Genomic DNA, 13,844 nt, shown 5'->3' with positions numbered 1-13,844 from the left:
CAACTCCAATACTCAAAGGTCCGAGCAATGAAGGCAAGCATGCTAAGTGCCTTCTTAACCACCCTGTCTACCTGTGACACAATCTTTGAAATATTACGTACCTGAACTCCTAGATCTCTCCATTCTACAGCACCAGCCAAGGCCCTATCATTAATTGAATAAGTCCTGCCCTTGCTGCTTTACCAAAATGCAACACCTCTCATTTATCCAACTTAAAATCTCATCTGCCACTCCTCAGTCCATTGGCCCAACTGATCAAGATCCCTTTATAAACTTAGATAACCTTTACCGTCCAGTATATCTCTGACTTTGGCGTCATCAACGGTATTACACACCTCCGGAACAGGTGGGACTCGAACCTGTTCCTGGGGAAGGAACAACACTATTGCTCCACAAGAAGGCCGTATGCAAGCAATGTTAACAGTAAAAGTGAAAGGATGTCAGCCAGTGTTCCCACTCCTGTAACACGTGGAGTTAGTCAATGAAGGAAGAAGGATGGATTCCGGCGCGGGGATCTTAGAGAATTGTAGTCCTATATCCGGGTATCGCCATTGCCTGGCCTGGTGCAATACTACACTTCCCAGAGAGCTCCGCGCTGGATGTGGTGCATGCGCGGTGACGGGGCGCTTCTTATCGGTGGAGACGGCGGCAGCTCCCGAGAAGGCGGAGGGACATTAGTTCTGTCCCGTCCCGTCTTTACCCATCTCACTCTCCAGGAAGGTGATGTGTTTTTGTTAACTGGCTAAGAAGGGCAGGGAGGGAAGGGAAAGAGGGTTCATGCCCAGACCAGGAGTGAGGGCCGAGTGGGGCGGGGCTGGGTGCAGGGACCAGGCCGCCCCTGGGAGGATGAGGGTCACCCTGCAACTGACCTCTAGCTCCCCACCCCCCCCCCCCGCCCGCACTAAGACCCCCCCCCGGCCGTGACTAGCACCTCCCCCACTCCCCACCCTCACTAACACCTCCCCCACTTCCCACTAATGCCTCCCCCCTCACACCCCACACCCTCACTAATAGCCCCCACACCCCACTAATACCCCACTCCCTACCCTCACTAACACCTCCCCCTACCCTCACTAACACCCCCCTCCCTACCCTCACTAACACCCCCCTCCCTACCCTCACTAACACCCCCCTCCCTACCCTCACTAACACCCCCCTCCCTACCCTCACTAACACCCCCCCCCCTACCCTCACTAACACCCCCCCCTACCCTCACTAACACCCTCCCTACCCTCACTAACACCTCCCCCACTCCCCACTAATGCTCCCCCACTCCCCACTAATGCTCCCCCACTCCCCACTAACACCCCCCCCACTCCCCACCCTCACTAACACCTCCCCCACTTCCCACTAATGCCTCCCCCCCTCACGCCCCACACCCCACACCCCCCACCCTCACTAATAGCCCCCCACACCCCCCACCCTTACTAATATGCCCCAACATCCCACTAATACCCCACTCCCTACCCTCACTAACACCTCCCCCTTCCCCACTAATAACCCCCTCCCCACCCTCACTAACACCTACCCCCCTCCCCACTAATACCCCCCACCCCATCCCCACTAACTGCTCCCCCACTCCCCACTAACACCTCCCCCACTCCCCACCCTCACTAACACCTACCCCACTTCCCACTAATGCCTCCCCCCTCACACCCCCCACCCTCACCCCCTGCCCTCACTAATACCCCCAACACCCCACTAACACCCCCCTCCCTACCCTCACTAACACCCCCCTCCCTGCCCTCACTAACACCCCCCTCCCTGCCCTCACTAACACCCCCCTCCCTGCCCTCACTAACACCTACCCCCCCCACTAATACCTCCCCCACTCCCCACCCTCACTAATACCTCCCCTACTCCCTACCCTCACTAATACCTCCCCTACTCCCTACCCTCACTAACACCTCCCCCACTTCCCACTAATGCCTCCCCCTCACTTCCCACACCCCCCACCCTCACTAATAGCCCCCAATACCCCACTAACACCCCCCTCCCTACCCTCACTAACACCTACCCCCCTCCCCACTAATACCCCCCGCCCCATCCCCACTGACTGCTCCCGCACTCCCCACTCATACCCCCAACTCCCTACCCTCACTAACATCCCCTTTCCCCCCCCCCCACTTCCTGCTCATCCCCCCCCCGTGCAATTGGTGCCCTGTGTGCCATTATAATAGGCCATGAGACCTAAGAGCAGAAGTAGGCTGTTTAGCTCTTTGAGTCTCCTCTGTCATTCAGTGAGATTATGGCTGATCTAATAATCCTCAATTTGATTTTTCTGCCTTTACACCATAACTCTGATTCTCTTACTGAATCTCAGCCTTAAATATGTTGCAGTGATGTGGATTTGCTGGTTAAACTCGGGTGGACAAAGTCAGAAATCACACAAGTTGTAGTCCAACAGGTTTATTTGAAATCACAAGCTTTCAGAGCGTAGCCCCTTCTTCACGTGAAGTGCTTCACCTGACGAAGGGGCTACGCTCCAAACGCGTGTGAGTTCAACTAAATCTGTTGGATATTGCACAATTCTGTTTTGCAATGGTTCAGCTTCAGCAGCCCTCTATGGTAAAGAATTCTGCAGAGTCACAATCCTCTGATAGAAAAATGTCCTCCTCCTTCCTTGTCTTAAATTGTAACCACTTATTCTGAGATTATGCTTTCTGGTCGTAGACTCTCCACAAAGGAAACAACTCTTCAGAATCTACTGTATCAAGTCCTCTAGTAAGACTGTTTCTCATTCTTCTATATTCCAGTGATCCAATTTACTCCATCTCTCATGAGACGGTTCAGTACTAAAACCAGTCACAGACTTTCTCCGGATTACCTCCAATGTCAGTTTATGTTTCCTTAGATAAAGAGCCCAAAACTAGTTCATAGTGTTCATGTGAAGAAAAAATCAGAGTTAACATTTCTGGTTCAGAACTGTTCTGAGGAAGGGTTTCCGGACTCGAAACATTAACTGATTTTTTTTTTCCTTCACTGATGCTGCCAGATCTGTTCAGCTTTTCCAGCAACTTTGTTTTTGCTCCTGATTTACAGTATCGGCAGTTCTTTTGGTTTTGGTTCAGTGGGCCAGGTTTAAACATTTGTTGCCTTCATCACCTGCTGACAGGAGTAGGTGGCATTGCCTAGGAAGAGGTTTCTGTGAAGCACTAATCCATAAAGCATTGACACAAATTTTGCAGTATGTTATGTTAGAATTCATTCCTCATCCTTCCTCTGGGAAAAAAGTTTGGCAATGGTATGATCTGCTTAACAAAGGCACCGTATTGAACAGCAATTGAATTTGTGATATGATGTGGGTCTGTTCTGTGTACAGATTGGTTGAGATGTTTGCCCAAGGATCAGCAAGCAGACTTTTGATTATTTAGCAGTAGAGCACTTCGGGATGTGACAGCCATCAGTTCAGAATCAGATTTCTTTTTAAACACGTTTATCATCGAACATTTTGATAATGGTAGCACAAAAGTGTTAAGGCCAATATTCCTATGTAGAGTAACACCTTCCTGTTTTCTTTTCAGCTATTCTTCACTGGGCTAGAAATTGCTAGATTGAGACCTTAAAAATGCAGAGGTACTTCCTTCAGACGCTGTTCTTGCACTCAAAGCAAGCTTGCAATGTCCGACCATGTGCCACATTTGTACTTTCAACCACAGGTGGGAAAATGCCTTTCTTTATCCAACATCAGGGGCAACTCCTTCACACATCACGTCCAGTCATTGTCTCTGAACAGAGGCGGCCAAATCTGCAAGAAGATCCACTATCCACACACCACAAGGGCCTTGATCATACCAAAATACAAGAGTCCAAAACTTTTCCAGAGAATGACCCACACCAAGATACCTTGACGGACTCAGTTCAGAAAACGTACTTTTCCGACACACAACTGAATCAAGAACCAGCAAGTGTGGAAACTGATCCCCTCCAGGACCCTTCAATAGGCCTTTTCCAACGATTCAAGAAGACGTTCAAACAGTATGGGAAAGTCATGATTCCAGTTCATCTGGTTACATCCAGTATATGGTTTGGTACATTTTATTATGCAGCAATGAAGTAAGTTGCAAATTACGTTGCTTAATGTGCTGTAAGCTTTCAAAATCCTCATTATTTCAGATTCTTCTGTGAATTGTCTTTAAATCTGTTTCTACTGGCTACTGACTTTTCTGCCACTGAAAAATTTTGCCTTAATTACTCTTCTCAAAGTCATTCGTGATTTTGAAACTGTCTTTTAAGGTGAGAGGAGAAAGATTAGGGAGGACATGGGGGCAACACTTTTACAGTGAGTGGTTTGTGTCTCGAGTGGGCTGCAAGAGAACGTGGTGGATGAGGGTACAGTTACAACATTTAAAAGATATTTGGATAAATTCATTAATAAGAAATGTTTGGAGGGATATTGGATAAGCACAGGGAGGTGGGACTAGTTTAGTTTGGGAACATGGTCAGCATGGACTGGTTGGACTAGTTGGATCAGATGGCCTGTTTCCATGCAGTATGACTCTGATTCTACAGCCTTCTGATCCATTCTAGTAGGCCTCTTCTGCAGTCTCTAGAAAACCCTTGACATTCTTCCAAACGTGTTTTTCTTGGAATTGGATGCATTACTGCTGTTGAGTGTCTGTTGTGACTCAGTTAGTAAATCTCTTATCCCTGGGCCTCAGGGTTCTGAGCTTTAGGACTTGAGCACAAAAACCAAGGTTGACTCTTCAGCTCAATACTGAGGGAAGCACTGTACTGTCAGAAATGCTGTACATGTACTGATTCAATTAAAGCTGTCCACATCTGCCTGTTTGGATATAAAAGCTATCCCCCACCATGGCATTCTGTCAAAAAAGAGTAAGGGAGTTCTCCCTGGTCTCCTGGCCAGTACTAATCACTCAATGAGGATCACAAAAGATCAGAATATCTGGCCATGGTCATATTCCTGTCTGTGGGAAGTTAGCTGCCACATTTCCTTCATTATTAGTGATTCCAGTTCAAAAAAAATTTCATGGGCTTGAAAGTACTTTGAGGCATCAATGGTTAAAAGCGCTGTCTAAATGCAAGTTGTTTTTTTTTAAACTGAGGTCTGATGAGTACTTGTAAAGTTTCGGAACAAGTTTTGTACTTCTGTATCTTTGTTCAAAAAGCCGAGGATCTTAATTACTTGATAGCCGTCTTAACCTGTTTGTTACTATTAAACATTTGCGTACGTGTATATGAATGCCATTGTATTCCCGCACCACCTCTAAAATTGCACTACTGAATTTACATTACATATTACACAGTCTTAGAATGAAGGTAAAGCCATTTAACATTGAAATGAGGAATTCCTTCACTGAGTGAATCTTGGGGATGGTGCTGGAAAATGGGTCTGAGGTAGATCAGCCATGATCTAGTTGAATGGCCGAGTGGCTGAACGCACTCTAACTTCATTTTCAAATGTCCTGTTGAAAAGATTTTTCTGTTCTGTAAATCCTGATCTTCATTGCTCAAAGTGAGGTATGTGCTCAGGCGGAGTTATGCCATCCTTATATTTGTGTGTGTAAGGGAAACTGAACTGAGATCACCTATCTTGTACTGTCAATTGCTGTGCTCCTATCCTGTCACCGTCTGTCTCCCTAGACCCTTTTTTGTGCTCTGCCTAGATCTTCTTACATTTAAGAGTCAGAGTAACAAGTGACAGTGGCAAGCTGGGCGTATACAATTCCTCTGAGCTTTTGGCATGTCCACAAGTGGGAAATTTATCATGCGGAGAAATCTGTAAGCTGACTGGTGAAAAATAGTTTGAACTTGCTGCCCATGGATCAAACTGGCCTGCTTGTATGACATTGGCAGTTTCTGTCATGGGGAACAGAGCCAATACCTGTTTCGTATAAAAGGAAGCAAGTTGTAAACTTTATCCCCAGAGATTTTCTACTACCTCCAGTTAGTCAATTCAGTTTTGTAATGGGCTAAAAAAAGCTGTTTTATTTTAAAACCAAATGTTTGATGTATTTAGAGGTGACTTGTTTAAAATTAAACAAAGAAATAACACCTCTAATGACAATTGTCTATGCATTAGCAGTTTTTGACGGGAAGTTTAGTTTGTGAATACATTTAGAGAGCACTTATTCAAAATAAAAGCTGCAAATTTCATAAGTAATTTTCAGAGTGCTGTCTCCAGTTAGTTTGAAATGTTTTACATCAAAAACATTAAACTAAATCTTCCAACAAAGAAACTCTTTCCCCAAGCCCCAAACCCTGTCTTGATGCTTGTTGTCTATTGAGAAATTCTGTAAATTGTAGTTGCTTAGTCAAAAACTTGCAGGTCTATGGAGATGTCTTGTCATCTTCTAGAAAGCAGAAAAGAGTGATTCAGGATTTAATTGTTTGTCTTAATTTCTATTTTTGGTTAAATTCTTTTGATTACGAAAATGCTTATTAAAAATATTCAGAATAGCTTAATGAGTTCATTAATTTTAGAAATTCTAGGAGAGAAATGTTCTTTGTTTCTGACTGAAGTCTCCTCCAAATAGCCCTAAACCTTTTAATCTCACGGTTTCCTTCACTAAAATTAATTCTAAATTATCTTGAAAGTCATGCTCATGATTTTACCCAACGTTGCGTAAACGACCACAGTAAAAACAGTTTTCCATTAAAACTCCTAGGGATATCCTTGTTCTCCTGCATACCCTGGATTAGGTCACTGCCAGAAGGACTGTCTGACTTAGTTTTGTTTTGAAAACCCTCCATGAAAGGAGGGTTCACTTGTATCACTTGTTTAAATGAAGGGACAGCAGGTTTACCAGATTTGCTGACGATGGAGAGGTAGAAAAGTAGAGTTGTACAACATGGAACTCTTCGGTTCAATTCATCCAAGCTGACTGGGTATGCTGAACTAAATTCATTCCATTTGCCGGTGTTTGGCCCTTATCCCTCTAAGCCTTTCCTATTTATGTAGCTGCCTAAATGTCTTTTAAATGTTGAAATTGTACCCGCCTCGACAACCTCTTCTAGCAGCTTGCATACATGTGCCACCCCATGTGTGAAAAATAATTGCCTCTTTGGTGCCTTTTTAAAATTTTTTTCACCTCTCACCTTAAACCTGTCCTGTCTGGTTCTGGACTGCCATCACCCTGAGAAAAAGACCTTGGCTGTTCACCTTACCTGCGTCTATCACCTTACTCTTCATGATTTTACAAACCCTTGCAAGGTCACCTGTCTGCCTCCAAAACTCCAGTGGGAAAATATCCTAGCCTATCCAGTTTCTGCTTGTAACTCAAACCCTCTAGTCCCAGCAACGTCCTTGTAATTCTTTTCTGCACCCTTGCCAGTTTAACAACATCTTTCCTGTAACAGGGGAATCAGAATTGCATACACTATTCAAAAAGTGGTGTTGTCAATGTCTTGTATGACATCCCAAGTCCTGTAATTAATAATCTGACTGAGGAAAGCAAGGGTGCCTTCTTCACCACCCTGTCCATCTGCGAAGTTGCTTTCAAGAAACTGTGCACCTGTGCGCCAGGGTATCTCTGCTCAACAACATTCCCCAGAACCCTACCGTTAACTGTAAGTCCTGCCCTAGTTTGTCTTACCAAAATGCAGCATCTCACATTTATTTCAATTAAGTAAGTTTTGTAAAGGACATAGAGGCTACAAAAATATATAGATAGGCTAAGTGAATGGACAAAAGCGGTGAATGTGGGAAAATGTGAAATTGTCTATTTTGGCAGAAAGAATAAAATTATCATTAATAGTGAGAAATTACAGAGCTCTGATATGCAGAGGGATCAGGATGTCTTCCTCATGGAGCTCAAAAGGTTAATAAGCAGGAACATGAGGGAATTGATCACAAAAGTAGTGAGGTCACGCTTCAGTTATATAGGGCACTGATGAGACTGCATATGGGTAGTGTACACAGTATTATTAATCTTATTTAAGAAAGGATGTAAAAGGTTTGGAGACAGTTCAAAGAAGGTTAATGAGACTAATACCCGGGATTACGGGATTGTTTTTAATTTCATGCAGAAAGATTAGACAAACTAGGCTTGTACCTACTGGAGTTTAGATAGAAAGATGTAATTTGATTGAAACATACAAAATCCTGTGGGGCCTTGACTGTGAACGTGGAGGAGATGTTGTCTTTTGGGAGAATCTAGAACTAGGAGTCGTTTAAAGTAGAGAGAAGACAAAACCATTTTTCTGAGAACTGAGTGTTTTTGGAACCTTATTACTGAAAAATGTTAGCACTTTTGAATATTTTAAAGGCAGAAATGGATAGATTCTTGCTGGCAGTGGTGGGGGGTGGGTGGGGGAGAAGATGATCAAAAGTAGGGAGAAAAGTAAATTTGAGATTACAGCCAGATCAACCATAATCTAGTTGAATGATGACTTAGGCTCGAAAGGCTGAATAGCTGATTCCAGCTCCAAATTTATGTTTGTAAATTGTTTTTAAAAAGGTTAGAACAAGTGTGTTCAGTATCATATGTACTGCAGCAATTTTCTTGCTGTTATCTTTATTTAGTGAAAGCTTTATTTGATTTACTCTTTTCATTTTAATAAAAACACAATTAAATGATGTAAAAACCCTCTGTTTTTATTTCCAGGGGTATTAACGTAATCCCATTTCTTGAGTACGTAGGAGCACCTAAGGGTATAATAAATATTTTGAGTAATTCTCAGGGTGGAAATGCATTGACTGCTTATGCGTTGTATAAGGTGAGTAACATGTTAAATTGTGCTGGTCTTTGCATTGCATAACTTCATTTGTGTTTGAGACTTTATTTTCAATCAGTGTAATGTTTAGATGTTATCCTGTATGAATGGGAAGAATCTTTAATCTACAAGAGACTGGGCCAATAAATGACAATTTAAATTTAGTACTGAACAGACTAGCTCTGCATTGTGAAAGAATAAATAGGAAACAGATATACAAAGCTGGTGATCAACAGAGTAGGCTTAAGGGGCTGAATGGCCTGCTCCTGTCCTATGTGGTATAATTTATGGAGTATTTGATGGAAGTCTGCACAGTGTCAGATAATGTGGAAAAACCGTAACCCGGTTGAAGGTATATGGGGGGCTTTAGCACACTGTCATGCTTCAGGTGCCATCTCCCTGCATTGAATTGGCTTCAGCACCTCATAATGATGCATGTGAGCCATGTGGCGAGTCTGCTTGGTCTGGTCATTAAACTCAGTAAGGTCCTGTAAAAATGCACCATAGCTTTCACAGGACTTATGTACGCTGAACTTTAGAATACACGTGAAACCATGGCTTTTCTCTCCACTAAAGTCTTTGCTATTGCAGTGCGCTGGTATTGTGATGATCTGTTTGCCTGTTACTGAGTCACTGCCTCCCAGGGAATATAGCTTTTCTGAGGGAACGGAAGCCAAATGTTGCTGATGGAATCTTGAGCACTTTCTTTGAGTTGCATCCAATCTGTTACCATTTTCTTGCCGGGGAGGAATAATTATCTAACAGAACAAAAAAAGGCTAGGAAAACTTAGCGTGTCAGCATGATGATCTTTCATTTATTATTGTGCTACTTTAAAGGTTATGAATATCTGAGCTGGCGTTCCCCTGTTGGGAGGTCTGAGAGGACAGATGTAAAGTCAATGGGACAGATCTTCCGAGCAATGGCAATCACACGTGGATTGTTACTGTGCTCCTTCCTGACAGGAGATTCTAGTCAGAGCTCTTTCAGGAATGTCAAACTGTACTTTCTTTCTGTCAGGCCTCTCATAGTGTAAAGCAGTAAAGCCAAGGGAAACCATGCCCCTTTTCTCAGCAGTCAGTTACTGTATTTTGTGATTTTAAATGGTCAATTATCACAGTGGCACTTGGAATAGCTCCTGTGAAAGACGAAGTGTGAACACAGGGTGCCAGGGCTCAATGCGGCAAATGAACCAAGTAAGTGATGCGGTGTTTAGGTTTGGTTGGGGTGGGGGCAAGGTACAGCAGGTGTGGTGGATGGATAGTGTTAATGATTGATAGTTAACTGTCAGGCTTTGCTACCTATGGTGCTGACTTGAACTCACTGCAGTGCATGTACATGCCCTTCTTATCTGCAGGTTACAGCGCACTTACAGAACTTCCAGTATTCTCAGCTTTGTTATATTATGAACCTAACTGAAACTTCTAAGTTGTTTTTATCAGTGCAATCCATATTGTCCAATATTAGCTGTTGTTCCACAGTTGGACTTTATTGGATTAATTGTGTGTGTGTGTGTTAATATTTGCGCATTTATTTCTCAATACAATGCTTTGACAAATCAGAGTTAATATTCTTGGCTTAAATATTAAACATAGTCTGGCAGCTAACTGTCATCATTATTAATCATCATTAACTTGTGCATTCTCCATGGCAACACCTCTGCCGATTGGAGTCCAATTTGCCAACCCAATCAGCACTTGTATCTCATTCAGTATAAATATTTTCTCCCTAAATTGGCATTCTTGCGAATTGTTCTGATGACTTGCAAAGCAAAAAGCTTCAAAGAAATATCTTTTTCCAGCAATGTTCATGTTCTATACTAACAAACAATTTTTTGAGAACATACTGTGCTAACAGAATCTTAACGCCATCAGCAATTTAAAACAAATTAGATACTGACAATAGGTAGCTATGGGATAGAGCAGGGATACGGGGTTGCATGGATTACGAGACAGAGATACTGACTCAGTTGGTCAAATGGTCACCTTGTGTGCGGTAATAATTATGTAAACATTCAGTGAGTGCCATATTATGACCTTGCAAAGGTAAAATTATTGCATCTGTTGTGTTTCCATTGAGAGTGGGAGGAATCCTGTATGGCAGAGAGCTAAAGAATTTTTGAGGATGTTATTTTGTGGTATTATTACCCTGCAGGAACATTCAAAATCTCTATCAATTTACTCGTATCAACCTTGGTCAAAATAGAAGGGTTTTTTTTTCTGATTTCTGCGAAGTGCTTTTCAGCTTTGCATCTTTACACAATCTGACTCTACAAATTCTTTAAGCAACTAAATGTTTTTGTTTACTTCTCTCATTTCCAGCTTGCCACACCAGCCAGATATGCTGTAACTTTGGGAGGAACGTCATTTGCAGTTAAGTATCTCCGCTCCCGAGGTCACTTGCCAACACCCCCTCCAATGAGAGTTTATATACAGGATAGAATGGAAGAAACCAGAGAGCGATTTTCAGAAAAAATGGAGGAAACTAAAGAACTACTTAATGAGAAAATACAAGAAACCAAAGACATGGTCTCCTTCAGAAAAAAGAAAGAATAAATGTGTGGAAGACAAACTGTTAAAGATCTCAATATCCGGCCACCACCTTGAATTGCAACATCAAGATACTTAGTGAAGGAACAATCTGTAAACTCTTGGTATCTGGGGATTACTGATGGTTTGTTGTGATACAAGGCACCATTGAAATGCTTTCCAAAGCAATCAGAGAATTTTGAGTGGAATATTTTAATAACTTGAGAGGGATTAAGAAGGTAATGGAAAAGTGGTTTCAAGATATATTTCTGCATCCACTGGTGTCAGAAAAGGAAATTCAGTAGATTACCGTACTCTGGTTACAAAACAGACTGAGCATTTCAAATAGTTCAGAATCCTGTGAAAGAGTTTCAGCCAGTGAATGTCTGGAATATCTACTGAAGCAACCCTGTTGTGTGTATTGTGACAACCTCATAATAAAATCCAATCACTTCTAATATGTATCCTGTCAAGGCAAGTGGTCAGATTTCAATGATTTCAGCATGTCGGGGCAGCTCATTGCTGTGCTGTGTTCTGACAGTAACACATTGCATTTTGCAAAGATCCCTGAGTAGATAATTAAATGATGATTAAAAGGAACACTGTCCCACCTCCACAGAAAGCGTTTGGCACTACATGATAATACACTCCTGCCCTGTAAATTAAGGGTATAAATTAGATGTTTACAGATCAGAAGAGAAGGATCAACTTTTTAATTACTTCACAGGATAGGCTTGGCCAGCATTTATTGTCCATCCCCATGTATTCTTGAGGTGATGGTGAGTTGCCTTCTTGAATTGCTGCAGTCCATTTGGTGTGGTTAGACCTACAATGCTTTGAGGTTGAAGGATTTCAACCCTGTGACAGTGAAGGAATGGTGATATATTTCCAAGTCAGGGGATTGTGTCAGGTTTGAAGAGGAACTTGTGGTTGGTGATGTTCTTATGCACCTTGCCCTTCCAGTAGGGGATCACAAGTTTGCAACCCACTGATCCTTGGGGAAATCTTGCAATGCAGCTCACACCAGAGGAAGGAGCGAATATTGAAATGGTAAATGGGTTGACAGCCATTGCATCACACAATCCCTACAGTGCAGAGAGGTGCCATTCATCCTATTGAGTCTGCACCAACTCTGAGCATGCCACCCAGATCCAGCACCTACCCCCCCCCAACCCTATTCCCTATATTTTCTATGCCCAACAACATAACCTGCATGTCTTTGGACTGTGGGAGGAAATTGGAGCCCCCTGCTGAAATCCACGCAGGCTTGGGGCGAATGTGCAAACTCCACACATGCACACAGTCTGTCTTTTCCTGGATGGTGTGAAACTTCTTAAGTGTTGTTCCAAGGAAACGGGGAGTCTCCATTCCATTCCTGACTTGTGCTTTGTAGAAAGTGGATAAGCTATGGAGAGTTAGGCAGCGGGATATTTATAACAAAATTTGTAGCCCCGATTTGATCATATCGCAGTAAGTCCAGTTCAGTTTCTGGTCTGTGATGACCCCAAGGATGTGAAAATGAGGTGCTGTAGCTCACTTGATTATCAGTTAGCAGATGTTCAAATTCTGACGAGGAAAAAAAAAAGTACAGTATTGATAATTGAGGCTTTAATCTTCATTTTTCATCATACAACAGCAATGACCTTAGAATTGATCAAACTGAAATTCGGCATTACTAAAAGTCATTTCTGACCAGCTTTTAAACATCATTAACATTTGTAATTTTTAGAGGTTTGCTCTGTATTGTAGGTGGCAAAATCATTTGCCTGCTTTGAATTCAGTACTTGGTTTTGTCATCACCCAGCTGTCCCTAGTTGTCTTGTTTGTTCGTTTTCAAAGAGAGGGAGAGTCTCATATATAAATTTTTTTATAAGCTGATTCCAATCTATTTGTGGTTACTAAATTGTACGGAAATTAAAATTACATTTGTTTGTAACCTGCTCATTTATTTACCTGATGAAGTCTGAATTCAACTGCATTGATTCATTAAAACTTCTATAACTCCTTAAATATGGTTTATTCAGCAATAAACTAGAACAATAATTGCTTTTTAAAAATGCTTCACCTTGGATAATTTAACAAATTTTTTTAATGTCAAATAATGCAAGAAGTATGTACAGTGAAAAACTGTACCACATAATGTCAGAATTTTTTTTTGTGCTGAATTTGGTGATCTCATCCAGAAGCAGTTTTATGTTTGTTTATGGGAAGTGTGCATTGCTGGCTGGGCCAGTATTGATAACCCATCCCCCAATTCTCTTGAGAAAGTTGTAGTGTACTGACTTTTCGAGCAGGACAGTCCCTGTGGTGTAAGTAAACCCATAATATTGTCAGGGAGGGAGTTCCATGATTTTGACCCAGCAACATTGAAAGAATGGTGATCTATTTCCAAATTGGTGGTGAGTGGTTTAGAGAGGAACTTAGTGGAGTTCCCACGTATCAGCTGCCCCTGTATTTGCTGGTAGAGGTTGTAGATTTGGAACATGCTGTCAAAGGATTTTTGGTGAGTTATTGAAATGCATGTGTGGATGGTACCCAGGGATGACATTACTTTTGTAGTGAAGGTGAATGTTGAAAGTAGTCGGTGCCATGTCCTCAATAGTATCAAGCTGCTTTAATGTTGCTGGAACTGCACCCATCCA

General features: G+C 42.4%; 1 protein-coding gene across 1 annotated transcript; it reads left to right on the top strand.

Annotated features, from left to right (window-relative positions):
• Nucleotides 1–354: 354 nt before the first annotated feature.
• fam210aa (family with sequence similarity 210 member Aa) lies at nucleotides 355–11,675 on the top strand. Its single transcript, XM_048530064.2, has 4 exons — nucleotides 355–720; nucleotides 3,525–4,056; nucleotides 8,568–8,679; nucleotides 10,996–11,675. The coding sequence occupies exons 2-4, from the start codon at nucleotides 3,569–3,571 to the stop codon at nucleotides 11,227–11,229; spliced, it is 834 nt and encodes a 277-aa protein (XP_048386021.1). The 5' UTR covers nucleotides 355–720; nucleotides 3,525–3,568; the 3' UTR covers nucleotides 11,230–11,675.
• Nucleotides 11,676–13,844: the final 2,169 nt, after the last annotated feature.

Source organism: Stegostoma tigrinum, chromosome 5, assembly GCF_030684315.1.
Source record: "Stegostoma tigrinum isolate sSteTig4 chromosome 5, sSteTig4.hap1, whole genome shotgun sequence".
Lineage (NCBI taxonomy): Eukaryota > Metazoa > Chordata > Chondrichthyes > Orectolobiformes > Stegostomatidae > Stegostoma > Stegostoma tigrinum.
The sequence above is the reverse complement of the archived record's forward strand: the minus strand, read 5'-3'. Positions and strand labels throughout refer to the sequence as shown.

Bases quoted from the DNA above. Each gene is read 5' to 3' on its own strand.
- fam210aa (XM_048530064.2), top strand. From the start codon at position 3,569: ATGCAGAGGTACTTCCTTCAGACGCTGTTCTTGCACTCAAAGCAAGCT. The intron at 4,057-8,567 runs GTAAGTTGCAAA...TTTTATTTCCAG, and splicing joins TTTTATTATGCAGCAATGAA to GGGTATTAACGTAATCCCAT. The intron at 8,680-10,995 runs GTGAGTAACATG...TCTCATTTCCAG, and splicing joins CTGCTTATGCGTTGTATAAG to CTTGCCACACCAGCCAGATA.